We start from the raw sequence: 26,151 nt of genomic DNA on the forward strand, positions 1-26,151 counted from the left end.
TTTATTTCTTATTTATTTATTAATAATGAGCGTGCTAAGGGGGAAGGAGAGAGTAATTATTGGAATGAACGTGTTCTCAGAGCAGGCGCTTGTGGTAAGAAGATGCGCGGCTGCGCTTGTTGAGGTTCTCAGGGAGCTAAATCTGAAAGCATTTACGGAGCTGGAAATAGACACGATAGTTTCCAGGATTCTCCATGTGTTTCAGTGTAAGGACGAGTATTTGCGCATACTGTCGTACGCCTACCTCAGAAACACGGCAGAGCTGTCATCAGGTGCGTTTATTGCAATCAATGCCCTGGTGAACGCAATAGTTACCAAAAAAGGAAACATAAAGGACGAGTCGCTGAAACTGCTGCTGCAGATTACGCCGGAGCCCATGCTTGACGACACCTCCAAGTACATCCACCAGGCGCTAATTGAAACAGAGTATCGCACGCTTGATGCCATTGTGCCCGTGCTGGTGTTTATAGACACGCCATTGCTCAACGACTGGTTCAGCAACGTAAGCTGGATGAAGGGCCTGAATCTGAACGGGCCTCTTGGGAACAGCGTGCTTTTGATGGGGAAGCTGAGAAGAGACGACCGCGCGATGATCAAGATTCTCTGCAGCGCGTACCTGAAGGGGTACAGCTCGGTTTTGGCCATTAGGTATCTGATTGGGTTCATAGATAGCAACAAGGAGGTGTACAGGAAGTTTGAGAGCTTTTTAAGGCTGGAGGAAAGCGGGGAGTGCACGTTTATTGAAGCCCTTCGGGAGGTAGGGAAGCTAAACAGCAGCGAGTGCGCCAGGCTGGTGGATCAGGGGATAAAAGGGCTCAAAACGCTTTTGCGGTCACCAAAAACGCTTTCCAAGATAGCTGCGCTGCGAACGGTGGAAATGCTGTCGGGAACGCCGTTCAAAAGCAAGCTTGGGCCGCTCCGAGGAGAAATTGAAGAAATGCTTGGCTCGGGAAGCACGCTGGCTCTTCTGGCCATGGGGGTGCTTCTGCGAATAGGAACGGAGGAAATTGCTGAAAAGATCTCGAAGCAGCTTCCCAAACTCATGCAAGATATGGGCGAAACACAGAAGCTTTCGCTTTTGGAGCCGGTGGCCGGGCTCTGCGAGAAGTTTGGGGGAAGCTCCTGGCTAGAGGTGCTGGAGGGGGCGCTAGTCAGCCGCAGCTCCTGCCATTACAAGGTCAGGGTTGTCCAAATCATTGCCAGAATCCTGAAAGCTACCAAACATCAGGGTTTGCGCAGCGACCTGCAAAATCTGCTATGCTCGTACATTGAAGACTCTTTCTATCCCAGAGTAACTGCAGAGATCCTGGGCATACTTCTGGGCCGCGCCACCAAGAAATACCGAATGTGTTTGATGAATCGAATTATCCTGGACAATGAAAACGTCTTTCCAGCCATTGACCTGTCACTGGCCGCAGAAAAAGAGGGGGCTTCAGGGCTGGAGGTTCTTTTCAAAGAAGGAAGCGAGGTTGACGACCTATTGCTGGCCAACACCAAGAACGAGATTCTCCAGGAGGTAAAAGCCCGGCTGGGGGAGTACGCCGACGTGTTTGAGGCAGAAAAAAAGAAGGTTTCTGCCCTGGAGAGCAAATACAACGCCCCAGAGCTCAAAGTCTCCCGGGCAGTTGTTCTCAACCGCGCCGAGAGCGAATTCTCTATTTCAGCAACCAAGCACGTGTTTTCGCGGTTCGTTGCCATTAAGTACGCCATTGTGAGTAAAATAGACTCGGTCCTGGAAGAGGGCAAGCTGTGCGTGTTCCTGGAGAACCAGAAGATCTCCGAGCACACGATTTATCTCCGCGGCAGAGAAAGCACGGAAGTAGACGTTAAGGTCGAGTTTGACGACTTTAGCAGCGTTTGCAACAACATTGTTACAACCTCTTTTAGCTACACCGTAAATGACAACCGAGACTATGAAACGGGAGAAATCAGGGTTGAGCCGTTTGAAATATCGCCATTTGATTTTATTGCCCCTACAGACGAAGACGTTGACTTCCAGTTTGAGGCCACTGAAACGAAAGAGTTTAAGTTTGCCATGCAAAAAACAGCAGCTATCACCGAGCTTAAAAAAATCATTGATATCTCCACTGTTCAAGAAGACTCCAGCGAGTTTGTCTCCAAGGGAGTGCTGATACCCACCAATGAGACCGTCGGAGTCCGGGTAAAGGTCAAGGAGATGGGGCACAAGTGCAAGGCGGAAATTGCCATCTTTTGCGCCAACCAAGCAGTTCGTGATATGCTGTTCGGATGCATTGCCTGAAAATAAAGTGTTTCAGAGTAGGCCCAGTAGTGTTTTATATCGTGGACTAATGTGGCTTTTTTAAAAGGTTTTAAAAAATAAATACCCTAAAACTTTTCCATAATTGGTAGATTACCAAACAACGTCTTACAAAAACCTTCAAAAGAAAAATCAGCACCATCTCAATCATATGATTGCCAGAAGCAAATTCTTTTTAGGAGTTACCTTAGTGGCACTTTTAAAGACTGCCCAGGTGGCATGTGCAACCTTTGGCGCCTTTGGCAGAGGGGCCGGTTCACTAACCGCGCTTTGCAACTGTCTGCCCGAGCCCATATGCAAGGGGAGAATGCAGCAACAGGACACTCTCAATCACCTAAAGAAACTTGTCCTCAGCCTCCAAACGCTGGCCACGGAAGGGCTCTCTCCCTCTCAGTGCGACTCAACCAACATCCCCATCAGCTCCCAGATGTCTGCAACCGGGGGCTCTGAGTGCATGGATCTTTGGATGAAAGCTATCAACCCATACGCTGTTCTTATGCCAGGTGCTCCACAAAAGGCCAACTTCAACCCGTGCCTAGAGTTCCAAAATATCCTAACGAATGTGCTTAACCAGAGGCTAACTGGCGAATCTGCAGCAATGGAAGAGTACCTTGGCTCCCGGATGGGCGCTGGCCCCATGAACCCTATTGGAAACACTGCCGGAAATGGCATGTGCGGTGGTGGCTACAACCAGCAGCCATTTATGCAAAACCTTGGAATGGGCGGTGGCTGCAATCAGCAGATTTTTCCTGCCCAGCAGCAGCAGGGGTTTTTGATGGGGCCTTCCAACATGGGCCAAAACGGCCTAGGTCCTTGCAGCTCTCTTGAAAGCATGCCTCAGATCGGAGGTTCAGGAGTTATTGGCAGCAGCCCCGGATGCAACACTGAGCAATCCCAGAATGTTCTAATTGGCATGGTTAGTGGCCTAATCAACAAGCTTTCAGGCCGACCTGAGGTTGGATGTGGAGGTTCAGGTGCCATGATGCCCCCTATGGGCGGAATGTCTGGCTCTTGCGGCTCTATGGGCGGAATGGGCTCTATGGGCGGAATGTCTGGCTCATGTGGCTCCGCTATGGGTGGAATGGGCTCTATGGGCGGAATGTCTGGCTCATGTGGCTCCGCTATGGGCGGAATGGGCTCTATGGGCGGAATGTCTGGCTCTTGCGGCTCTATGGGCGGAATGGGTGGCTCTTCTATGGGTCTTATGCCCAGCCCATGTAGTGGAAATCCAGGTGTTATGGTCCCTATGGGCGGAATGGGCTCTTCTATGGGCTCTTCTATGGGCGGAATGGGTGGAATGTTTGGCTCTGGAAACGGGGGCGCAGGATGCAACTGTGGTGGTCAGGGTTCAATTGGAATGATGGGCCCTTTAAGCAACATGCTTTCAGGTGCTAAAATAGATCCTGATTGCTCAGGAAACCTTGGGGGCCTAAGTGGCTCAAGCAGCCAAAGCAGCTACGGTTCTATCATGGACCTGCCACCATGTGGAGGGTCTCAGACCAACCTTGGCCTTCTCCCCAATCTAGCCATTGACCTGGTCAACTCTTTAAGCAAGCCTCCATGCGTGTTTAGCGACTTTTCCAGGCTTTCTTCAGTCTACAACCGGCAGCCAACAAGCGTTATTAGTGGCATGAGTGGCTCAGTTACTAACACATGTGGCGGGATGCAAGAACTTGCATGCATGCAGAGAAAGTGCTAACTCGCGGCAAACAAATAATAAACAAGCTTAGCTTTGTTCGGGTGGTGGGTGGTTGATATTGGGCTGGCAATTTTTTTATACATGCTTATAGCGCTACTTGAGAAAAACGAGCCAGCCTCGGTTTTGGGCGAGCTGTGGTACGTAGTAACCACGCCAAAACACAGGGCCTCAGAGATTATCAAAAGACTGTCTGTGCACTTTTCTAACAAACCAGATAGTTTGAAGCGCATTAGAAGCCGGGAGACAGAGCTAGACATTCTGCTTTTTCCAGAGAGTGTGGGAACGCCTGAACAGCTGTCCATCCTGAAAAATCTCTTGCCGACGCTGGCTGCCACCCCGCCAACGCTTGCAGTCCTTGAAGTGGTGAGGGAGGTGCCTGCAGAGGAATGTGCAAACAGTCCAAGCACCAGGAAAGAGTGTTTGGGGCCGCGCTGGCCTTTTATATCCAGGCCGGTGCTAAAAGAAACACTTTCAGAGGAGCTTGAAAACATTGTTACTGAGCTATCAAAGCAAAAGATGATTACCACCAACACCATCTTGGGAGACGAGTGTGCAGACCACGCCACGTTTCTAGATGGCCCCAGACATGCGTCTTTCTTTATCAGCAGCCATGCTCCTGTGTTGGGGCACCCGATTCTTCAAATGATAAGAACGGTCTCAAAGTCCACCGAGGGGTACCTCTGCACCGATAAGGCCGTCATGCTCTCCAAGGAGCCCTGTCTTGTCTGTGGAATGGCTCTGACACATGCCCGGATCAAGAGCGTCTTTGTTCATAATGGTGCATCCACTGACAGGCCGTATACTAAGCACTACATCCACAGGCTTCCTTTGTTAAACCACAGATACAGTGTCTGGATGGTAGACACCTCCCCTCAGCCCCGGCCCTGAAAAGACCCAAGGCCGCGCCTGTTTCCAGGCTTTCGGGGTTTCGTCGGTGTTCGAGGTAGGATAGGCGGTGCTAACCCGACCAAATCCATCTTGTGTGGCCAGTGCCCAAGCCACCTGAAAAGAGACAAATGCCCAGATTAGGCAACCATTTCACGGGCCATCCGGTTGTATGTACGTGTTCGGGTTCGGGTTGTTTTAATGTAAAAGGGTATGGACCAATAGGGACATAGCACATAGAGGATGGAGCGTCTAAGATGCGTGGAATAGAAGCATCGAGACTTTCGCATCAAGATCATGGTTTCGGGAGGAAACTATAAATACTCTTGACGTTACAATAAAGACCTTAGTTTAGTTATGGGCAGAGCTCCAGCTGTACCACACCCAAGCCAACACATCCAATGACCAAGCACCCTAGATCCTCCGCTTTAAGAAGCCCCGAACAGTTAAAAGGTTTATTTGGCTAAACATAACGGTCTTTGCAAAAACAGGAATGGCTTTATAAGTCATTTTCAGTTGGGAAAGAGATTATTTGTGGGGATAAACTCTCAAGACACTCCTGAAAAACAAATGTCCACCTCCCAGGCAGTATGTTTTCAAGGCGCATCTCAATATCGTGTCTGAAAGGGTGTTTGCAGACTGGACAGACAGCATTGCTTGGAGCCTTAGGCTTCTGTGTTTTTACAGCCCACCGCTTGATGCAAAAGCTACAAAAGTAATGGCCACACTTAAGAACTCTGATGGCACGCACACCCCTAAGGTCGGTGCCAAGGTTGCCCAGGGTCTTTTCACAGAGCATGCATTTTTTCGGGGAGACAGCGGCAATTCTTTCAACAATCGCCGCGACGTTGGCAGCAAAGCTCTTTGGTTATTTGTAGAATAGACTATCAGATGAGGCTTGCAGCTGCTTGGGGTCGTATTGGCTAAAGAATTTCTGGGGCATCTGGAGAATGGAAAACTTGTAGGCCTTGATGTGGGTGACACAATCGGGGTTTATATGGAACTTAGCCTGGTAAGGCTTGTATCCCTGGCCATTTAAACGAAAGATTTTGACTGTCAGGAGGGTTTTCAGGTACAATTTGTGGTTTTGAATGAAAGCCAGAAAGTCTTTGTCGATCTTTTTGTATCTTAGACCTAGCGACGTTAGGTTCCCAAATCTGTTCGATGTCCATATTACTATTGTGGAGAATAGCTTCTTTGTTATCTCAATGTCATCTGAAAAAGTAAGATAAATAATAGTAGTGTGTTTGTTTGGTCTTAGGTGGATTATGGGCCTCAGGTCGTTCAGTATCTCTTCAATGACTATTTGTGTGGTTCTGAGGTAGTTGGATAGGTCAAGATTTACAACCTGTTCAAAAATAAAAAAAGGAAGGGTTAGAAAATACTTTGTGTTCTCAACCAGCTGTAGAAGACAGATGGAGGGACAGGCCACATCAGCGGGCACCCCCTGAATAAGCAGTTTGCCAATTGACGCCATGAAATATAAGGCGTTGGTCATAATGGAGAGTAGACGGGGAAGATTGATCAGAGAAAGCGACCAAATGCGCGAGTAGTCATAAGAGTTCAGCATGTCAAGGTGGGTGATGTCAGAGTTAGAAACAGCGAGGTGTGTTAGGCTGTTCCGCCCTAAGGAAATGGCGGAAAACACCCAGGCCGCCGGTTCGTGGGTCATTTGGTTTAGTGTAAGGCGGCGGCACAGAATAGAGAAAGGGCGGTCCACACCCCCAGCCTCTTGCAGGCCAAGCATGGGGAAGTTCTCTATAAGATGGTGGCTAGCATCTTTGAAAAAGAGACTGTCAAACACAAGACTGTCCATTTGCACGTTTTCAAAAGCACAGACAGTCTTTTTAAGCAATATTTTGGTCATGTACGACAGCCAGTGGTACCCCGGGGCTTCTGTAGAGAGAGGCTTGTCCAGGCCCTTGACAACCACCGACTTAAACTTGATGCACTTTTCGATAGAAGGCGGGATCTCGAGATCTTTGTGGTTTGAAAAGTCCACAATTATCTCCAGCGGCGGGAGTATGCACGGGCAGCCGTTAACAGTATCCACGCCAGCCCCGCCACACCCCGAAAGAAAAGCACGCGATTTGGGGGATATGGGCATCCCGGAGTCTGGACACACAGATGCCACAGTAAAACCAAACCACAAGAGAACACAGATGCAGCCGCAAACAGATCCAGTTATGTTGCGCATTGGTGAAAGACAAGTATAGATATATAAATGTTTGTTATTGTGGCAACTTTTGATTTTGGATATGTCCAAATATGGAGACGGGCTTGGCGTGGACATATGGCTGGGTGTGGGGTGGATAGCGGCCTGGGCATCAACCTAGGGGGCGATAGCAAGATGCCGGCAGCCTTGTCTGGTTTGGAGTAAAGCCCGCGCAGCAAGCGCCCCTAGTGCCTCTTAGATACAGCATAGCAGGTGGCTGAAATAAGGCCTAGGCCCACACTTACCCACTTCCACGGCGACCCCAAACGCTCCAGCCCGAAAACAATGCCACTCATGGCCATTGGCGTCTTATTTAGCGCCATAACCATGGCCAGCGTGGTGGTGGTGAAAATGGATGCGGCCCAGGTGGTTGACACGGAGACGGCACACGACGTAAGGCCGCTGAAACAGATGGCAGGCATGTGCTTCGTAGGTATTTTGAAGGTGAAGGCTTCAGCAGCTGCCAAAATGAGCAGAAAGGGGAGTGCTAGGCTGTTGATGTAGATGGCTGCAGCCACACTGCTGACGCCAGACGCCTTCATGAGAATGTTTATCCTGATGGCATAGCACGCCGAACTAATGCAGTTTATCGCCATCCAAACCATGCCCACCACCCGAGCCTTTTGCTTGGTGACAGACGTCTGGGCTTTCCCCGAGGAAACGTCAGAGGCGTCAGTATCGCTTACGTCGCTGACAGACCCCAGAAGAGAACTGGCCACCAAAAACACAAAAGACGCTCCAGTCAGCTCTTCAATGACGTATCCTTTGTGAAGATAGTCATAAATTACTATAATGGGAATGCTTCCGTTTTTAAAGATGGTAAAAAGCGAAATTGGCAAAACGTTAGCTTGCAGCCCGCTGTAGATCATGATAATCAAAGAAAAGCTCAGCACCAGCCACTTTTTCAAGAACTCAAAGCTGGTCTGGAGATCTTCCCCCACAAACACGTTCATCCCCAGAAGAACAGCCAAAATAACTGTTGTCTGCACAGCAAGCACAAAAAACCGGCTTTGGACATGTGCCCTGCTCACCAAGTACTTGTTCATGATGGTGTTGGCCATGCTGCTGCTGCTAATAAACACAATTGACACTAATTGCGCTAGTGTCATAACGCAGCCCACCTTGGGTATATAAAGCATGTTTGAGATAAGTGGCATCGTTTATTGGTATATTCCCCTGTGGGTTAGAGCGCCGCGTTTGAAACGTGCGCATATATTCTGGGGTTTTTTGTTTTTTATGAACCCGAACACAAGCCTAGGGAGTAGCTCACCCAGCGAGCCCACGACCATCTCCACGCCTCCTCTTTCGCCATCTAACCCGCTTACCCCGCTTCCAGCGACACCGCGCGCGTCGCACAAAACGGAACCATCCGAGCCCTCTGCAGCGTCAAGAAACGACACGGTTGATGACTTCAAAAAGCGAGGCATTGATGGCCTTGTTCAGCAAATGAAAGAGGAGCTCTCTGCCCTGAAAGATCTTGGAGACAGTGAAGAAAGCAATGCAAAGTTTTTAAAGCTTTTTGTCAGGTACATCAGCAACCGCTCAGAAAAGCTTGACTGGGAGAAAATCTCGCCCCCGCCCGCGTCAATGATCACCGACTACTCCGAAGCACAAGCGCCCAAAACAGAAGACATTTCAGGCCTGCTCAATAAGGTGGCTGTGCTAAAGCTGAATGGGGGGCTGGGAACGTCAATGGGGTGTCTTGGGCCCAAAAGCGCCATTGAGGTAAAAGACCACCTGAACTTTATTGACCTGTCCGTTAGACAGATAGAGCACCTGAACACAACCCACTCAGCCTCAGTGCCTTTCATTCTTATGAACAGCTTCAACACCCAGACTCAGACTAAGGGGCTTATTAGCAAGTACAAGAGCATTTGGACCTTTGAGCAGAGTAAGTTTCCGCGAATTTCAGCAGACACACTTCTCCCTGTTTCCTCGTCGCTTCCCAGCAACTCCAACGAGTGCTACTACCCTCCCGGGCACGGGGACGTTTTTGAGTCTCTCAACGACTCAGGGATGCTAGACAAGCTTATTTCAGAGGGAAAGGAGTACATCTTCATCTCAAACATTGACAACCTCAAATCAGTCGTTGATCTTTCAATTCTTAGCTACATTGAAAAGAACCAGGTGGACTTTCTTATGGAGGTAACCAAAAAAACGAGGGCAGACATCAAGGGGGGCACTCTTATTGACTACAACGGGTCGCTTCGCTTGCTTGAAATAGCCCAGGTGCCAGAGTACCACAAAACAGACTTTACCAGTATCAGAAAATTCAAAATTTTCAATACGAACTCTCTCTGGGTCAGTACGTCGGCTATCAAAGACGTCCTCTCAAAGTCAATGGAGCTAGAAGTGATCGAGAACAAAAAGAAGCTTTCAACAGGCGAGGAGGTCATTCAGCTAGAAACAGCGATTGGGGCATCAATCAAATACTTCAACAACGCAAAAGGCATGGTTGTTCCAAGAGACAGGTTTCTTCCAGTTAAAACATGCAGCGACCTCTTTCTTCTGCAAAGCTCTCTCTTTAGCATCAAGCACGGCACCCTTGTCATGTGCAGCAGTCGGGTGTCAGAGACACTCCCAATCATAAAGCTGGTTGGCAGCCAGTTCAAGCGCGTGGAAGACTTCAAAAGCCATATCAAAGGCCCAATTAACATCGACGACTTGGACCATCTAACTATCAGTGGGGATATTTATTTGGGAAAGAACATTACCCTCAAGGGCACCGTGATTATCATTGCTGAGGAGGGACAGACCATCTACATTCCCGATGGCACCATTTTGGATGACAAAATTGTTTCTGGCAGCTTGCATATCATAGATCACTAGTCTTCTTTATAAGGAAATAAAAAGTTTTTGATCTCTTTTGCCCGTTTTAGTATCCACACCCCAAATTAATCAGGTCTTTCTCTATTTCATTAAACAGTTGAAGAAGTATGGTTTTGTCCATGAACTTGTCATTTGCAGTTGTTCTGCCCTCATAGGCGTCATGGAGCGGGGCCCTTGGGGGCTCGGGAGCTCTTGGGGCGCGCGGAATGTCAATCTCCTCCTTTCCCGCGAGAACGTTTTCTTTAAGGACAGTTTTTCTTCGGTTATCATACTTTTTCTCTTTAATTCGGTTTCTAAGAAGCACTTCTAGCTCCTGTGAGAGGTCTTCGGTTTTTAGCGTGCTTTTGCTTCTTATCACCTCTATTTCACCACCCGTTTCCATTTCGGGCGAAATTAAAGAGTTTTTTGGCCGGTCGTTTTGCGTAACCTCTCCGAGCTCGTACCACTCTCTGGCCTTAAGCAGCTTCTCCTCTATGTCAGCTATCGTTACTTTTCTTTCTCTTGCACTTGTGTCATCTGCTTGCATGAAAATTTTAGTGCAAAATTACTCTGGACTTAGAGACCCAAATACTACCACTTCCTCTAAATACGGTTTATTTTAGCTTTCTAAGCGTTTCTCCAGCTGTTTCTTTCAGCATTTCATTGTCTGAGTCCATGTCTCCTTCTAAGTACTTGGTTAGTGTAAGTAGAGCCGAGGAAGAGTACTCAATGGATGCAGAGGACGAAGCATAGTCTGAGTCGGGGTTGGTTTCGGACTCCTCTTCTAGGTCCAGGTTCGGGTTTTCGGGGTTTTCGGGGTTTTCGAAGCTTTCGGGGCTTTCGGAGTGTTCGAGGCTATCCTCAAGGCCAGTCTCAGGGTTTTCGGAGCTTTCGGAGCTTTCGAGGTTTTCGAAGCTTTCGGAGTGTTCGGAGTGTTCGAGGCTTTCAAGGTCCGTTTCGGGCTCAGTCTCTGGGTCAACGTCAGCGCCTGCAAGATACTCTTCACATGCACCAATAACTTGGTCCGTTGCTTTTTTGATTTGGTAAAAGATTTGTTCGGTGGTGTACCCAGAGGTGTAGATCTTTGCTGCTTCTTTTGCTTGGTTTTTCTTCCAGTCTTTGCATTTCTCTTTTACTGCTTGTAGAAACTCAGTGTGCTGCATATTCTATAAATTTATTTTTTATTTGACCCCCAGAACTTTCTAATGTCTAAAGTATTGAGGAAACAAAGGCTCATTAGAGCACACAACAGACCTAACAAGATGTACAAAAAGGGAGCAGCAGTCTTCCCCAAGATGGTGAAGGATGCCTCTCTCATTAGAGAAGGAGTGATTGAAGAAATTACTCACGAACAGGGAAGAAACGCCCCTCTTGCACTTGTTACAATGCTTGGTAACGCCGAAGGCACAAAAAAAGAGAAAGTTGTTCTGGTAGCCGTTGAAGGCATGTACACCGGAAAGACCATTCTTTTTGGAGACAAGGTTCCCCTAGAGCTGGGAAACACTATGAAGCTGAAGAACATGCCAGATGGTACCATCATCTGTGCCGTTGAAAAGAAGGCAGGAGACGGTGGCAGCATGGCCAAAACAAGCGGATCGTACGCCTCAGTGGTAGGATACAACGCAGACAAGAACGAAACCAGAATTAAGCTACCAAGTGGTATTAAGAAGGTGCTTAGCGGCGAGAGCAGGGCTATGGTTGGGATTATCGCCTCAGGCGGTGTCCACGAAAAGCCTCTGCTAAAGGCGTCAAGAGCATACTTCAAGTACAAGGCAAGAGGCAAGCTTGGCAACTGGCCCAGAGTCAGAGGTGTGGCTATGAACCCCGTGGATCACTTGCACGGAGGAGGTAACCACCAGCACATTGGAAGGTCTTCTTGTGTTTCCAGGTATGCACCATCGGGCCAGAAGGTTGGACAGATTGCTGCTAGAAGAACGGGAACTGGAAGGTCCAAGACAAAGAGGTTCGAATAAACACGACTTGGGACTGTGGTTGTATGGGGTGCGGTTGTATGGCTGTATTATGGGGTATGGGTATGGTTGTACGGCTGTATGGCTGTATGGGGTATATGTTTTGTTAAATTTTTCAAAATTCAATGTCTGAAGAGGATGGAGCCAGAAGAGGTCTTGATGAGAGCGAGAAGCTTAAAATGCTTCGGAGGGACGTGGAGGCGCTGAGAGCTGTGAGCATCGACTTAGATACGGCACTGACTGAGGACTTGGAGTATATTGACAAAGGACATGCCCAGGCAAAGTTTTCAATGGGTCAGTTAGATAAAACACTTAGAAATATGAATTTACTCAAAAATAACTCGTTTACACTCATTCTAGTGGTGGCTGGCGTTGTTTTTGGGCTGATGCTCTTCCTTGGCATGCTTTTTAGATAAGCTTGGGCTTGTTCGGGCTATTTCATAGCATCGGGATTGGTTGTCATCTTGTAAAGTGTTTGAATAGCTGTTAGATCGGTAAAGTTGCTTATTTCGGTAGATGGGGTGTAGGTGTAGATGAATAGGTTGTCTTTGGTCTTTTTGAGGATGTAGGTGTTCGGGATGAATGCTGGATCTTGGGTGCTGAACTGTTTTACTTCAACATAATCAAGGTTTAGCGTTTCCATCCTCTCGTGAAGGGTCTTGATGAAAGAACTTGCTGCATCTTGGTTGTAGCGGTGGTTGGTGTTTAGGAAAAGACTCTCGGACCAGTAGACGACCTCTCTTCCAGTGAATGAGGACTCATTGCACCGCCCAAAGTAGAGAGAAATCCCAAGGCTAGAAGATTGCTGGTTTTGATGGTATGTTGTACCCGAAAGAATGCTTGGGAGAGTGTCATCCGTTAAAACATCCAGGGCTCTAATGGGTGTTGAGCTTTTCAGGAGACAGGACTCAGGGAAGTTCTTAGTAAGCAGGGAGAGGGGGTACTTCAGGAAATAAAGAAAGTGGGCATTTCGTCTGGCTAGAGTCTCCAGGGCCCTGGGATGCTTTGGGGGCAGTGGAGGCAAAAGGCTCCACAGAGCGCTGAGCATGACTGCATCTGCTCCCAGCTTAGCTGCATGGAAGGGCACAAGACCGCCAAGGGTTAGTGTTTCAACGATCGTGTTCTTAATGAACGAAAGAAGGATGTGGGAGAGAGGAAACTTCTTAACCTCTTTCATGGGCACAAGCACGCGGTTCTTGCAGTAGTTGTACTCCCAGCTTTCATCCAATCTGGTGTAAATAAGCAAAGAGTTGTTCAAAACAGTCGATAGCTCAATTAAGTCTTGGTCATAGTAGAAGATTCCTCCCTCCCAGGCGGGAATGAGCTCTTTTTCCGGGAGGATTCGATCTGTACAAGAAGTATTGTAGTTTTTACGCTGGGCTAGGGAGCTGTGTCCTAAAATAGGAATAGTTGTGGTTTTTCGGGTCGTCTCTGGTTCCTTTTGCATAATCTATAAAAAAAAACTCTGACACTATCTTCTTAATTGGGTAGTTTTGAAATAAATAGAAGAATTCTGTTTTAGAGATGCACGTAGTTGAGGGTTCTACGACAGGTAGGGACAAGGCAATATCTCTGCGCAGTGCCAAGATAATTTCCTCTTTCCATCAGCGAATGTCAGAGACAGTGGTTACAACGGGTATAGGGGTTATAGCACTATTGGCGCTGTTTTTATTAGGGAATGTCTTGGTGTGTGTTTGGCTGAGTCTTTGGTGGATGGCGTAGGGGGCTGGTTAGGTTTGCGGACTAACCCGGACTCTCGGGCTGGTTAGGGTTCGGGTTAGTGTTCTTGGACTCGGGCTGGTTAGGGTTCGGGTTAGTGTTCTTGGACTCGGGCTTCGGGGCTCTCACGGTCTTCTGCTTTGATTCAAGTATGAGGTGGGCGATTATGTAGACTTCGAGGGAGACCTTTTTTAGGGAGGGGTGTGCGGATGGCGCAGGAAGGTCGAACAGGATTCTGTTGTTGTTCCAGTTGGCTAGCAGAATTTTTCTTACCTGATTGCCTTTTCGGGACGATAAGAAAAGGGTCTCTAGCCTGGGGGAAAAGGCGAGAACAGCGCCCCTGGGGTCGCGGTGGCGGCGCTTGGTTTTGGAGGAGAGCCCGTAAAAGTTTCCTTTGAGCCAGCTCGGTTGTTGCAGGGTGTGTCTGACACTGAAAATGTGTTTGTCCCACCCGGGGAGCTTCCAGGTGCTGGTTGGAAGATGCTCCCCGTTTTGGTGAAGTGCTGAGAATCTTTGCATGGTAGACACCCCCAGAAGCCCACTGGCTCCGGCAAAACGGCTAATTCCGTAAATAATTAACGAGACCGCGTTTTCAGGTCCTGGCACCACCCGAAAAACCAGGTTGGGCGTAGAGACAACGACTGACTGTTTTCGCTTAAAGATGCTTTTTTGTCTCTCTGATGCAACGACCTGAATGTGCTGTCCAACACTGGCGGTGAGCTCGGAAAACCCAAGGATATCGGGCATTTTCCCGCCTCCCTTGGCGTAAATAAACGCTTCTTCGCTAAAGAGTCCCGAAACGTCTTTTGTGTCCTCGGTGTACTCAATGAGCCGGACTGATAGCTCTTCTACTTTCATGTCCTGCACCAACGCGTTGATCGAAACGAAAGAGTCCAGGTAGAGCGAGTACGCCCCATTCGGGACCTGGGCGATTCTTTTTCCATTGAGGTTGACCACTCTTCTGCCGTTCCACCTCGATCGGGTCCGGAACATGTTTTTTCTAAAGCGATCAACCATAAGGCTTTTGGGAAGTTTTTTGGTAAAAAGGTAGCTTACCAAACCCTTACTCACATTATTCCAGGTAAGCTTTGCCGCTCGTTTTTTTGCTGCTGCTCCCTTTTTTCTTCGGAGTTTCTTGTCTGTTGCGAGTCGGTGGATGGCGTTGGCAAGCGACTGGGCGTCTCCAATGGGAATGATTGCTCCATAGGGCGTGTACCTGACAAACCCCGATTTTTGGTTGTCTTTTAGCGACCCTGCACTAAACTCTGGAACGGCTGCGTTTAGACCAAGAAGCTCCCCAGACATGCCAAAGGCCGAGGCAATGACCGGCAGACCTGCCGCCATGGCAAACGAGAGGGTTCCTGTGGTGGGAACGCCATCTATGAAGGGTGCCAGGTAAATATCTGCCTTTTTGTGGCAGACAGCGAAAGTCTCGTCATCGGCAAAGCCGTAGTTCCAGGTGATGCAGCTTCTTACGCCCAGCTCCTCTGCCTTGGCCAGAACATCTTTCATGAAAGCCCCTTGGTTGCAGTCTTTCCCAACAATCAGCAGGTGGATGTTGTCTAGCTGGCTCCTGTCTTTGAGAATCTTCAGCGCCTGGAGTGCTTCATGGACGCCTTTGCGCTCGCGCATAACCCCGCTCATGAGCAGAGTCACTCTTTCTGTTCGGGTTTTTAGGGCTTTTACGTTAGCTAGCTGGGTGCCGTATGGAAGATAGATGATTTTGAACTCTGGGATGCCATAGAAGTGGTGCAGGGCATATTTCACCTTCCAGCCCAGGGCAATGAGCGCGTGCGAGCGCTCAGCAAGGTTTTGGACCAGTTCTCTTTTTTCAAGCGTCGGGTACGGAGCGCCCGTGTGAATGACCGTGAGAATGCGGATGGCTGGGGATATCCTTTTTAAGAGCGTGTTGTAGCTGGCCGGGCGGTGCAAAAGCCCGAAGTCGTGGTGGACGAACAAAACGTTAAACTTTTTCTGGTTGATGTAGCTAGCTATGCCCAAAATGGTCTCTTTTTCTGTTGCTGGCAAAAGGCGGTAGTGCCGCACTGTTATCCCTGGACTGGGAGGAGGGGGCGTGGGTGCTTCGTTTTTCTCAACAGAGAGTATTTCTATATACACCCGGTCTTTGGCCGTTTGTTTAATGGCAGTCATCATGTTTTTGGTAAGTTGGGCTATTCCGCAGTCGCTGGGTGGGTATGTGGAAAAGACAGCAACTCTTATGCGCTTTAGAGCCAGCACGCTCTCCAGGCCAAGGGTGCACAGCGCAGCCACCGCCATTGCATAGACCGGCTTCATTTGCATTTAGGAGCAAGCCTATTTATGCGGGCTTCATACTTCTACATATAGCCTAATGCCCCAGAGAGCAGGCCGATGGTCAAGGGCCGATGGCCAAGGGACCAAACAGAACAGGCAAATGTTTTTCGAGTTGTTGCTTTAGCGTACCTGAACTCTAAACAATCAGCGCACCCGAGCAACACTAACCCGAACACCTTACTTACTCTAATCATGGTTTATTCCCTGCTGCAGATATCTAGTCGTTCCGAATGGAGGTATCCTAGCGTCTTATGGAAACAGTCCCTGGTAGACGAAGACCAAGGACAACACAAACAGTACCAGTGTATTTATGAGGCTAACAAAAGAAAAGTGACAGGCTAGGCCAGGCAGGGGCTAAGACTCTTTTGGAAGCAAAAGACGCATTTTTCCTCTTTCAGACATAGTTTTGGGTCTTTGTGTTTCAAAACTTCTCTGAACAGTGCCATTTTGGGACATTTCCAAACTGGGTTTGCGATTCTCCTACCCCAGGCCAGGGATAAACGAAACAGTGTTTTACCAGCCTCATAAATCAGTTGATTCAGATTTTGGCATGATCAATGCAAAAGGAGCGCTCGAAAGAGGTGTTAGGAGATGGCACCAGGTTATTTCGACTATCAGCCTTGCTTCTCTCGTTGCAGCATGGGGCCTCCCTTTTATTCCCTCGAAAAACTCTTTTGAAAAGGGATCGGTGGAGATTTACTCCTACAGCGACCAGTTTGCGGGGAGAGGCCGTGTTATTTCACCAGTAGAGATCCTTCCGCGGATGTACCTTGAGGGGTTTGAGCCCTTTGAAAAGTACAACGTGGCGATTTCGTACATGAAAAACCCTCCCAAAAAAAGATCTGGAAAGCTGATCAATGAATCAAACCTGACAGAAACGATAAAAAATGTCTTTTACAACCAATCGTACTTCAAAAGACTGCGCAGTGAGTGGGGACAGAAGGAAGCGCTGTACATCAATGACAACCACGTTGAAGACTTCATTACTATGATTCTGATGGCCAATGAGCCGTATTACAGCAGAACAGATGGTCGTATTCCCCTAGACCTCTCCCAACTAACCAGGGTGATAGCTCTCTATGAAATGTTCGCTCTCAACCCCACGGAGCGTGTTTCCACCGACGCCAAGGACAGATTTGGACTTGATCAGACAAAACGAGAAGTTTTCAAGGAGAACATGCGGATCTTTGCCTCTAACGGAAAACAGAGCTTCCCAGCGTTCCAGCAGCTTCTTAGAACCATCTACAAAACAGGACACATTAGCATGATGGCAGAAGTGCCCCGAACAAGAATTGAGGACCCCAGATGGACACAGTGGATGCTTAGCAGAGAGGCCAACAGAGACCTTTTTTGGCACCTGTTCACTTCTCTTTGCAACACCAGGGAGGACGTTGGCACGGGCAGACCACTGATTTTTGTTCAGGAAGACTTCATTCTTGGCAAGAAGGGCCTAAAGCTTACGCTGACACAAAAAGGCAACCCAACCCACATGGCCATTGGTCTAACACACTACCTCAGAGCCAACAACGCCCTGGAAGTCCAAAACCTCAAAATTGTCATTGACAGAGACCTCCGCGTACCTGAAATGCAATTCAGCTCGCTTCTTGACACATTCCCTCTAGCACAGACCATTGTGCTTGAGTCCCTTGGCAACGAGTGCGACATAACCAAGAACCTTTCGCTGATGAACGTGGTGCTTGACCACGAGAAGAAAAGAAAGGAGAGAGGCATGGAGCAAATGCTTACCGGGTTCGTTCTTGGGGACTACAAGTCTTTCAACGACTTCTCCAAGCACCAGCTGTTCAATTTGGACCTGAAGACCGTTGGATTCCTCACGCTCATCAAAAGAGTCACTTGCTGTGTTGGCACCGAAGATCCTCGCCTGTACGGCGCAGAGCCATCCACCCCGAACTTTTTCGGGCAGTTCGGCATCCCTGAAAACCGGAAGTCAAACATCAGGCACATTGTGGCGCCATACACCGTGTTTTTTGACGTAAACACGATAGAAGCTCTCCCCATGCTTGAGGAAATAGACATAAGCATCACTAAGACCGACTTGGGCAAAAACTACCGAGACTCCGACCTGCAGACCCCTCTTCTGAAGATGATGCCTGTTAGGACCGTCAGGCTCCATGGGTACAGCAACAAGGCGGGAAAGTCCTACCAGCACATGTTCCAGAAGGTTTTAAAGATAGAAGCTCTCAAAAACCTTGACATTGCCGACGTTCCCATTATGGCAGGCAACGTTCTTAGCATTCTTGAAGAAAACCATGAAGTCACCAGAGAAAACATCAAAGTGTTCAGCTTTTCCTACCTTGAAGGCTCCAAAAACGTTGCCTACGGATCCCGCATCTCAGCAGGCACCCCAGGGCTCCTGGAGCAGGTTATGAACGCCTTGCCTAATTTGGAAGTTCTCAACATCCATGTTGACCAAAGCTCTCCAGGCGTCTACAACCTTTTAAGGGACATAAAGTATCTACTCAGATGCAACACAAGGTACACCCCCGAAGAAATCAAGAAAATCATCAACGTTCAAATGCGCCTTCCGCTGAACGTGACAAGCAACCTTGACTGCCACACCATCATTGAAGCCATCATTGATGACCTGAAGCCAGTGATTGACAATATCTTCCACCAAGTCATCGAATGCCCGAACGGCGTGGACGGCACCAAGCTCAAGCGAATGACCAAAACCGAGTACAAGGTCGAGCTAGCAGATATTTTCCGCAAGATCACCTGCAGGGTCAAGCCCCAGCGGGAAGTTGAATAAACATATCATGTTTTATTGGTGATAACGATATTTCCTAAAGAAGCATTAATGGAAAAAATGACGCCAGCATTCCCGTCACCACTGATATCACGACTGGCGGATTGAGACAGTCCTGGTATAGCCTGGTGGCTAAGATAGCCCCAAAAATCCGAACCACCACGGTAAAAATAGGTATCACTGCAGTGGCAGGGTAGTAGTATAGCGCCTGCTCAATCGGGAAGAAGATGCACATGCAGAGCGCCCCAGCCAGGGCAAAAAACCAGCTTCCGAGTGCCACAGCCAGGGAACACACAGATACAAAGACCAAACCAGCCTCCAGGGAAAAAAGCATCATTAGATTGAGGTCGGATATGTTGTACTTCTCTGTTTTCTGGGCTATTTCTTTGTGTAGACCACACAGCCTAATAACACAGCCAATAACGGATACGGCAACAATGCCGACCCCAATCCAAGACACCGACCCCACATAAATGGCATCTGCATACCCTACCGATGCAAAGTACAAACTTACCACCGACAGAGCAACTGAGACAAAGGTTTCAATGTTTAGACACAAAGAGCTAACAAAAGCCTGATTAATGATGGGCAACACCTGAAAAGACGCCACCACAATGGGGAAGCCATACGCCTGGATTCCAATGCCTACCAGGAACACCGAGCAGATATAGGCTAAAAAAGCAATGCAGTGCTCCCGTGAGAAGAGGTTTAGACTAGCCTTGAAAAAATAGACCGAAACAAGAAAAAGCGGCGAACCACTCATTCCAAGCAGCAAGCCCTTTAAACTCCCCAGGCTTGGTATAATGTCGTCGTAGCGCACCGGAAGGTCTCTGACTTTGCCAATTTCTTCCATTGTCATTTGTTATGTTCGGAGAAGCTATTTTATGTAATGAATGTTTCAGAACTGTCCATTTGTTTTCTTGACTACCACCACGTACCTCCCGGGGGACCTTATGCCCGGGCTCGGGTTAGTTCGGGTTTTGGGGTTTTCGGGTTTTGGGGTTTTTCAAGACTTTCGGGCTTGGAGTCTAAAGCTTAGCTGTTTTTTTTATTGTAAAGTTAAGGATGAGAATACAGAAGAGCGACACCGCACCTAAGTACCACACAGCCATTGCAGGGCTGTACAAAGAAGAACAGTTTAAGTCTTTGTTCTTCCAGCTAGTTGCCCTCATCATTGCGCTGTTGCTGTACGCTAAGACAGGCCACTTTCTCTTTTTGATTGGTCTGGCCTACTGCGTCTCCAGCGCATTCTTTCTGCTCACTCTGATCCTTATTACGCTACTAAGGCCGCGGGTGGCTAAAATTGTGGCAATTGCCCCCATTCCTTCTGTGTTTACCCCGGTGGCACCAAAACCTGTCACTCCGGTAAAAACCGTTGAAAACGAGAAAACAGAGGTCAATTTTCAGCAATCGTTGAGGAAGAAAAGCAAAATAGTCAATCCACCAAGTAAGCTGACCATTGTCAAGTATAAGGAGTACAAAGAAAAGTTCCACCTCTCCAAAGACCTTGAGAGGGAGTTCAAGCAATGGGTCCACAACAAAATCATTGTTACCACCGCTAGTACAGGTGTCTATGCAGCCAAACCGTTCACCCGCACTGAAATGGCAGATATAGCCTTAATTGCCAATAACGGGTTTATCTGCTACGATAAAAACAATGAGTCACAAAACAAAATGTTATTTAAGGCAATGTACAACTATTTCAACACCATTGTCCCTGGGAGCAGCTCTTACTACTCCAATCCAATGGACGAGTTTATTTTTGACGACACCAGTAAAATGAAGATTAGCGGGTTTGGGCTGCTCGTAGAAGACACAGAGTCGCTTCTTGAGGGCAAGAAGATGTTCAACGTTTACTTTATGGACAAGAATGTTCTTTATGACACGGAGGGAGATGTTTTGCTTTCTTTTCTTCTTCTGCTTATTTATGCCAACGAGTATACTGGGCGGTACCTGGGAGCACTAAGCCTCAGGAACATGAAGTTTCTGGCCGGTGCCTCGGGATAGAATGGACCGGCGGACCGACTAAATCTTTGCCTTTGGCACATGGCAGATAGTTACAGGATAGGAGCCCTCTTTGCCAGGCAGCGCACCTAGAATGGGTTGGGGGTTACCTGAACTTTGGAAGATAGGCTTTCAGAGAGACCTTACCTGGTGATGGTGGAAGAGGATGGGCGCCAAGGCGCTCAATCACCGGCTTCCAAGAGGTTCTCACGATGGATGGCACAGGTGCCCCGGGCTTTAGGACGGATGTGAGCCAGCGCTGGGTAATTGGGTCGGAGGGGTACCCAGAGCCGATATCAGCATCTCTGGTGCCGTAGATGGCCTCCTGGGTGTCCAGGTTCATAATGAAAGCGTCTCTAACGACTTTGGCGCCAATACTTGCTGCAGAAACAATTTGGTACTTGGCATCGGCCTTTGACTCAACAACTATCGTTTTTAGATCAGTGTTTGTTTTCATGGCTGTTTTTAGCATTGTAGTGACCGTTTCAGGTGGCCCAATGGTATCCATAAAAATTTTAGATATGCAGACGTTATCTATGATATGGACCTGGATGATTTGAGAGACGCATTCCAGGGACAGCTCATTTAAATTCAACCGGTGCTGGTCAGGTTTGGAGGAGTGGTCAGGTTCGGGGGTGCCAATAAAAGTTTTAGATGTAGTGGTTAGTTCGGGCTGCAAGGTGGCGGGCTGCGGGCAGATAGTAGCGTACTTGGCCAGCGTGTTTGGGGCTGGCTCATCTAGGGTAAGTTTTGCTCGCTTTTTGCTCTTCGGGACCTTCCGGACCTGTGAGCGACTGATCCGGGCCAGTTTGGCCAGGCGAAGATCTTCCATGTGGTTTAGCATGTTCAGGGAAATGAATATGGGGGAGAGGGCACAGATCACAAAGCCCACGCTAGGGTCATCGCAGAGCTCTTGAAATTGCAGACCTCTTTTGGTGACACCAACGGTTTTTGAGTCCTTGTACTTAGTGACTGCTCTTGTTTCTTCCCAGAACATGGCAGAATAAACAAGCGGGCCAGCTAAAGGACCCCTTCCAGCCTCGTCAATGCCTAGGACGTATGCCTGGCACTTGTTTTTAGGCATCTTTACTATGTAGACATTTCCGTGTTCATCGATGGTGGTGGTAATGTCATTATTTACAGGGTTTAAGCCAAAGACCTTGTTCTCTAGCTGTCTCATGGTCAAGAAAGAGAAAAACCAGAAAAAGACTATAAAAAGTGGATCTTGAAGAGAAAGTAGCAGGTGTTTCAGGTTTTTGAAGGGAAACAGGGCGGGCTTGTCCCTTCTTAAGATAAATTTTTTCGCTTGTAGTCTATGCCATACGACATTGCAGTGAACATCACTGATGCCCAATACTCTGGAGAGTACTACCAGAAGAAGAAGCATCCACTAGACATCCCATCTGTTATGACCAGGGCCAAGGCCGCAGGTGTGCATATGCTCTTCCTAGGTCTTTCTTTGCAGTCTTCCATTGAGAGCATCTATTTGAGCAACGTGTTTAAAGAGCATGCGAGTATTGGGGTTCACCCTGGAAGTACTCTTCAGTGTACAGATGGTGATGTTGAGCAGATAGCAGATATTCTTCAAAAAAAGTCTATTTCCAAATATAGAAGTTTGATAAGAGAAGAAATCAGAGAGCTTTCAGAAGGTGCCACACTAGAAGATCGAGAAGCGGGGTTATACGCCGCTGCCCCCATAGCCATTGGGGAGGTGGGTCTTGACTATTTCCGGGAGTACTCCACCAAGAGCCAGCAGAAAAAGGTTTTCAGGCAAATGATGGACCTTTCCCTGGGAAGCAGCCTACCATACATCTTCCACTACCGCGAGTGCGAAAGAGACTTTCTCGAGATAACCAGCGACTACTCCGTTTCAGGGGTGGTGCACTCGTTTACAGGCATGCCAGAAGAAATGCATGCCCTGATAAGGAAGAACTACTACATTGGGATAAACGGTGCCTCAATCAGAGAAAACGAGCTAACCTCTGTGATTGAAGAGCTGCCACTGGAAAAGCTGCTAGTTGAAACAGACTCTCCCTACTGCGCGATAAAGAAAACGTCCCAGTACTATCCATATACCAAGGAGTACCTCCCGCAAACAAAGAGTTGGACCCCGGCAACGGGCGTAAAAGGCCGAAATGAGCCCGCAAATCTTTTTCAGGTACTTGATGTTATTTCAGAAATCAAAAACATCCCCAAAAACGAGCTCATAAACATAACGAACAAAAACTGGTCCTCTCTTTTTGGCCGCCCACCACACAGCCCCTCTAACAACTAATCCAACGCCCACAAACCCCGAAACCCGAACTAACCAAAACCCCGAAAACCCCGAAAACCTCGAAAAAAAGCTCGAAAAAAAGCTCGAAAAAACCCGAACACTTTTAATTACCCAGGCTGATGAGTGTATTGTCTCAGGTGCAGGATGCAGCAAGGAAGAAGTACCAGGAGCTAACGGAGGAAAGAGTCACCAGATACAAAATAGGTCTCTCCCCAAGAAACACCTTTATTCTCACCATCGCCCTGTGCATCCCCGTCATTCTTGGTGTAGTCTTCCTCTCCCAGGCCCATCCCCTGACCAAGATTGAAATCAGCTTTAAAGCCTGCACCGAAAGCCAATGCAGCTACCTCTTTTTTCTTGACTCCCCCATACCAAGCAGCCATCTATACGTCCGAGTAAACAACCTCCCGCAAAAACACATGGCTTACAGGCCGGGAGAAGAAGTTGCCTCTACCGATTGCACCCCGTACCTCTCCAACGGCCGATGGATCTTTCCGTGTGGCATCGTTAGAAGCACTCTTCCAAGAGATACCGTTGATATTAAAACGGAGTCAGGTGCTGTTGTTCCCGTTCTCCCACCCCAGAGGCACTGGGACGCACCCACTGGGAGCCCGGAGGAGGACATGTACCTTAGCTGGGAGAGACCAAGCTCTTTTGGGGGGGCCATCCATAAAATAGGCGAAACCGAGCGTATGGATGGGGGTGGGTACGTTATGACAGTTACAAAAACCACGAACTACCCTGAGACAGATAGGGACGTGATTCTTATTTCCAGCCCGGGACCCTTTGGGGTGGTGCTGCACCATCTCAGAGACTGGATTGTTGCAGCCGCCGTTATTCTAATTGTTGTAACAGGGGTGGGCGCTAAGTATCTGCGCAGCCCACTCTAAGCTGCAGCCACCCCAATAAACATTCTTTTGCACTTCTCCAGGCCTTTAATGGCCTGTTTTGGGGTTTCAAGGAGGGCTAGGAGCCCTGAGAAGTATATTTCAGCGATATCGTTCTGGTTTTTCTCTTTTTTTAGGTGCAGCACACCGTTTCCCATCAGGTACTCATACTTTTCAGGCACGTCAGTCTCTGAAAAGCCATTTTCATCGGAAAAAATGCTAATCTCAATGCGATCAAGCTTTTTGAAAGGGAAGAGTTTGGAGTGGTAGTCCAGGTACAGGGTGCCTGTGCTTGATTTGAAGTATCCCCGCGACACGTCATCAAAAACCTTTCCGTCTTTATCTACCTCACTAAGCGTGTACGTGTCTGAGTATATCCTCATGCTTAATAAAATATTTTACAATAAATCATGGACAAAGGGAACACAGGCCCCGTAAGGAAAAGAAGCAAAGGCAGAAACAGTGCCTACCCACTAAAACCAACAACACACGCCCAGGCTCTGACCCAGGAGATTCTCTCAGGTCTGAAAAGAAGTGCTGAAACCGTCTCTATTGACGATGACTCGATGGAAAACATTGATGCGTATTGGAGGATGGCTAACAAAGAGCTTGATGAAATGGGGGTTGATCCGTACGAAGATATTTCAAGTCTGGAGAGAATGCACCACGCTGTGCCAGTCAGTACACCTTCTCTCTCCCCTAGGCCTAAAACCGTTGGACCTAGAAAAAGTTTTGATGAAGAATTTGAAAAAGATATCAGTAACGTTAATTTGTGCGGGTTTTCAGACTCTGACGAAACCCAGACCACCACCATCCATGAACTTTCCTCTCTTCCACAGTCCAACCCACCGCCACCCCCAGCGCCAGCGCCAGCGCCAACGCCAAAGGTCAGACGAGCGGCAGCTATTGCGGCCACCAGCCAAAAACCTACCCCGAAAACCTCCCGACCCCGAAAACAGTCCGTTCCGGTGTTTGCGTTCAGCCTACAATCTAGCGGCCAGCCTAAGCCAGAGCCTAAACCAGAGCCCCGACATAAGCCCCACCATTATCCCAAACATTATCCGAAACACCAAGGGGTTGCTATAATAGAGGAAACAAAGAGCATTGACAACGGAAGCATTGTGTCCTCGGAGGGGTGTGCCCTTGCAAAGATAACGGTTAAACCCAAAAAGCGCCAAAAGTTATCTAAGATGCAAACCTACTACATTCTTAAAGGATCTTTAGTTATCGACTATTTTCCCGATTTGGAAAAAAACCCATTATTTTCATATGTCTATAGAAAATCTTCTTATTCGGGAAAGATCATCAAATCAACAGGTGTGTTTTCAGCCAAAGCTTCACTTTATGTATACAACCCAGGCATGTACGATGCCCAGCTACTTTGCTGGTCCCACACTTCGTAGCCCGTGGACTGGAGGCCAGCTCTATTTTGCATTTAAATTTTAATTGCAATTCTTCATCACAAATGAACCGAGGACAATGGAGAAGCGGTGTAGACTATGTTTCCACGCGGTATGGGCTAACGGGGTGGAAAATTTTCTCTGTGCTGCTTGCCGCCTTTATTTTGGCGGTTTCACTGTTTTTTGTCAACGTTTGTGCCAACATCTCATCTTTTTGGACACCTGTCAAGGCATACAACTTCCCACTCAATGACTTGCTCAACGACTTCTTTAACTCGACCTCTTACACCGTTTCTTACAACAATGCGATTGACATTTTGCTGATTTGCTTCTGTGCAGTAACTATAGTCGTTATTTTGCTGAACAAAAACGCAGTTTACATCGGGCTAAAGCTTATCATAGCCCTAACTATCACCTATACCCTCAGGTGCACCACTCTGGTAGTTACGTCGCTTCCTGACTCCTGGCCCATGGGCACAAGAAGTCTTAACCACTTTTACTCTTACTTTGGCAGGGACCGGGGCGGTGACTTGATCTACAGTGGGCATACTTTGCTGATAGTGACCTTTGCTCATGTGTGGAGCTCTTTTTACCTCATCACGGACTCCTACCTTCTCCACTGGGTGCTAGGCATTCTAGCCTGGGCGTACATTATAATGGTTATGATTTTCATTGTAGTGGCACGGACGCATTACACCATCGATGTGTTGTTGGCGGTGTACATAGCAAGTGGTGTTTGGTGGAGTCTCTCATACTTTTCCACTCGGTTCTTCAAAGACCCCATTAAAGACCTTTCGTTTAAAACCCGAGAACCTACCAGCGATGTAGCGGGGCCTGATAACGCAGCAGGTCCTGGCACAGGTGGCGTAGCGGGGCCTGGTGTGGGTGGCGAAGCAGCTGTTGGTGATACGGTCATCTCCCAGTAGTGGAG

At 48.2% G+C, this 26,151-nt stretch overlaps 21 protein-coding genes across 21 annotated transcripts; 12 read left to right on the forward strand and 9 right to left on the reverse strand.

Annotated features, from left to right (window-relative positions):
- Positions 1–25: 25 nt before the first annotated feature.
- Positions 26–2,260, forward strand: NEDG_01491 (coatomer protein complex, subunit gamma; the record flags this gene model as incomplete). Its single annotated transcript, XM_067688909.1, has 1 exon — positions 26–2,260. The coding sequence occupies one exon, from the start codon at positions 26–28 to the stop codon at positions 2,258–2,260; it is 2,235 nt and encodes a 744-aa protein (XP_067544496.1).
- A 169-nt stretch (positions 2,261–2,429) lies between these two features.
- NEDG_01492 (uncharacterized protein) lies at positions 2,430–3,977 on the forward strand (the record flags this gene model as incomplete). Its single annotated transcript, XM_067688910.1, has 1 exon — positions 2,430–3,977. The coding sequence occupies one exon, from the start codon at positions 2,430–2,432 to the stop codon at positions 3,975–3,977; it is 1,548 nt and encodes a 515-aa protein (XP_067544497.1).
- Positions 3,978–4,058: 81 nt separating this feature from the next.
- Positions 4,059–4,865, forward strand: NEDG_01493 (uncharacterized protein; the record flags this gene model as incomplete). Its single annotated transcript, XM_067688911.1, has 1 exon — positions 4,059–4,865. The coding sequence occupies one exon, from the start codon at positions 4,059–4,061 to the stop codon at positions 4,863–4,865; it is 807 nt and encodes a 268-aa protein (XP_067544498.1).
- Positions 4,866–5,730: 865 nt separating this feature from the next.
- Positions 5,731–7,059, reverse strand: NEDG_01494 (uncharacterized protein; the record flags this gene model as incomplete). The annotated part of the gene is made up of 1 exon (XM_067688912.1): positions 5,731–7,059. One exon carries the CDS (start codon positions 7,057–7,059, stop codon positions 5,731–5,733), a length of 1,329 nt encoding a protein of 442 aa, XP_067544499.1.
- Positions 7,060–7,262: 203 nt separating this feature from the next.
- On the reverse strand, positions 7,263–8,216 carry NEDG_01495 (GDP-mannose transporter; the record flags this gene model as incomplete). Its single annotated transcript, XM_067688913.1, has 1 exon — positions 7,263–8,216. One exon carries the CDS (start codon positions 8,214–8,216, stop codon positions 7,263–7,265), a length of 954 nt encoding a protein of 317 aa, XP_067544500.1.
- A 97-nt stretch (positions 8,217–8,313) lies between these two features.
- NEDG_01496 (UTP--glucose-1-phosphate uridylyltransferase) lies at positions 8,314–9,906 on the forward strand (the record flags this gene model as incomplete). The annotated part of the gene is made up of 1 exon (XM_067688914.1): positions 8,314–9,906. One exon carries the CDS (start codon positions 8,314–8,316, stop codon positions 9,904–9,906), a length of 1,593 nt encoding a protein of 530 aa, XP_067544501.1.
- Positions 9,907–9,952: 46 nt separating this feature from the next.
- Positions 9,953–10,432, reverse strand: NEDG_01497 (uncharacterized protein; the record flags this gene model as incomplete). Its single annotated transcript, XM_067688915.1, has 1 exon — positions 9,953–10,432. The coding sequence occupies one exon, from the start codon at positions 10,430–10,432 to the stop codon at positions 9,953–9,955; it is 480 nt and encodes a 159-aa protein (XP_067544502.1).
- Positions 10,433–10,499: 67 nt separating this feature from the next.
- NEDG_01498 (uncharacterized protein) lies at positions 10,500–11,048 on the reverse strand (the record flags this gene model as incomplete). Its single annotated transcript, XM_067688916.1, has 1 exon — positions 10,500–11,048. The coding sequence occupies one exon, from the start codon at positions 11,046–11,048 to the stop codon at positions 10,500–10,502; it is 549 nt and encodes a 182-aa protein (XP_067544503.1).
- A 42-nt stretch (positions 11,049–11,090) lies between these two features.
- Positions 11,091–11,858, forward strand: NEDG_01499 (60S ribosomal protein uL2; the record flags this gene model as incomplete). Its single annotated transcript, XM_067688917.1, has 1 exon — positions 11,091–11,858. The coding sequence occupies one exon, from the start codon at positions 11,091–11,093 to the stop codon at positions 11,856–11,858; it is 768 nt and encodes a 255-aa protein (XP_067544504.1).
- A 122-nt stretch (positions 11,859–11,980) lies between these two features.
- On the forward strand, positions 11,981–12,271 carry NEDG_01500 (uncharacterized protein; the record flags this gene model as incomplete). Its single annotated transcript, XM_067688918.1, has 1 exon — positions 11,981–12,271. One exon carries the CDS (start codon positions 11,981–11,983, stop codon positions 12,269–12,271), a length of 291 nt encoding a protein of 96 aa, XP_067544505.1.
- Positions 12,272–12,288: 17 nt separating this feature from the next.
- On the reverse strand, positions 12,289–13,302 carry NEDG_01501 (uncharacterized protein; the record flags this gene model as incomplete). The annotated part of the gene is made up of 1 exon (XM_067688919.1): positions 12,289–13,302. One exon carries the CDS (start codon positions 13,300–13,302, stop codon positions 12,289–12,291), a length of 1,014 nt encoding a protein of 337 aa, XP_067544506.1.
- A 296-nt stretch (positions 13,303–13,598) lies between these two features.
- On the reverse strand, positions 13,599–15,869 carry NEDG_01502 (uncharacterized protein; the record flags this gene model as incomplete). Its single annotated transcript, XM_067688920.1, has 1 exon — positions 13,599–15,869. The coding sequence occupies one exon, from the start codon at positions 15,867–15,869 to the stop codon at positions 13,599–13,601; it is 2,271 nt and encodes a 756-aa protein (XP_067544507.1).
- Positions 15,870–16,437: 568 nt separating this feature from the next.
- NEDG_01503 (uncharacterized protein) lies at positions 16,438–18,657 on the forward strand (the record flags this gene model as incomplete). Its single annotated transcript, XM_067688921.1, has 1 exon — positions 16,438–18,657. The coding sequence occupies one exon, from the start codon at positions 16,438–16,440 to the stop codon at positions 18,655–18,657; it is 2,220 nt and encodes a 739-aa protein (XP_067544508.1).
- A 34-nt stretch (positions 18,658–18,691) lies between these two features.
- Positions 18,692–19,513, reverse strand: NEDG_01504 (uncharacterized protein; the record flags this gene model as incomplete). The annotated part of the gene is made up of 1 exon (XM_067688922.1): positions 18,692–19,513. One exon carries the CDS (start codon positions 19,511–19,513, stop codon positions 18,692–18,694), a length of 822 nt encoding a protein of 273 aa, XP_067544509.1.
- Positions 19,514–19,719: 206 nt separating this feature from the next.
- Positions 19,720–20,661, forward strand: NEDG_01505 (uncharacterized protein; the record flags this gene model as incomplete). Its single annotated transcript, XM_067688923.1, has 1 exon — positions 19,720–20,661. One exon carries the CDS (start codon positions 19,720–19,722, stop codon positions 20,659–20,661), a length of 942 nt encoding a protein of 313 aa, XP_067544510.1.
- Positions 20,662–20,764: 103 nt separating this feature from the next.
- On the reverse strand, positions 20,765–21,838 carry NEDG_01506 (ribonuclease H2 subunit A; the record flags this gene model as incomplete). The annotated part of the gene is made up of 1 exon (XM_067688924.1): positions 20,765–21,838. One exon carries the CDS (start codon positions 21,836–21,838, stop codon positions 20,765–20,767), a length of 1,074 nt encoding a protein of 357 aa, XP_067544511.1.
- Positions 21,839–21,973: 135 nt separating this feature from the next.
- NEDG_01507 (TatD DNase family protein) lies at positions 21,974–22,933 on the forward strand (the record flags this gene model as incomplete). The annotated part of the gene is made up of 1 exon (XM_067688925.1): positions 21,974–22,933. One exon carries the CDS (start codon positions 21,974–21,976, stop codon positions 22,931–22,933), a length of 960 nt encoding a protein of 319 aa, XP_067544512.1.
- Positions 22,934–23,052: 119 nt separating this feature from the next.
- Positions 23,053–23,823, forward strand: NEDG_01508 (uncharacterized protein; the record flags this gene model as incomplete). The annotated part of the gene is made up of 1 exon (XM_067688926.1): positions 23,053–23,823. One exon carries the CDS (start codon positions 23,053–23,055, stop codon positions 23,821–23,823), a length of 771 nt encoding a protein of 256 aa, XP_067544513.1.
- Positions 23,820–24,203, reverse strand: NEDG_01509 (DNA-directed RNA polymerases I, II, and III subunit RPABC3; the record flags this gene model as incomplete). Its single annotated transcript, XM_067688927.1, has 1 exon — positions 23,820–24,203. The coding sequence occupies one exon, from the start codon at positions 24,201–24,203 to the stop codon at positions 23,820–23,822; it is 384 nt and encodes a 127-aa protein (XP_067544514.1).
- A 27-nt stretch (positions 24,204–24,230) lies between these two features.
- Positions 24,231–25,223, forward strand: NEDG_01510 (uncharacterized protein; the record flags this gene model as incomplete). The annotated part of the gene is made up of 1 exon (XM_067688928.1): positions 24,231–25,223. One exon carries the CDS (start codon positions 24,231–24,233, stop codon positions 25,221–25,223), a length of 993 nt encoding a protein of 330 aa, XP_067544515.1.
- A 62-nt stretch (positions 25,224–25,285) lies between these two features.
- Positions 25,286–26,146, forward strand: NEDG_01511 (shingomyelin synthase; the record flags this gene model as incomplete). The annotated part of the gene is made up of 1 exon (XM_067688929.1): positions 25,286–26,146. One exon carries the CDS (start codon positions 25,286–25,288, stop codon positions 26,144–26,146), a length of 861 nt encoding a protein of 286 aa, XP_067544516.1.
- Positions 26,147–26,151: the final 5 nt, after the last annotated feature.

Source organism: Nematocida displodere (genome assembly GCF_001642395.1).
Source record: "Nematocida displodere strain JUm2807 chromosome Unknown 5, whole genome shotgun sequence".
NCBI classification, from domain to species: Eukaryota; Fungi; Microsporidia; genus Nematocida; species Nematocida displodere.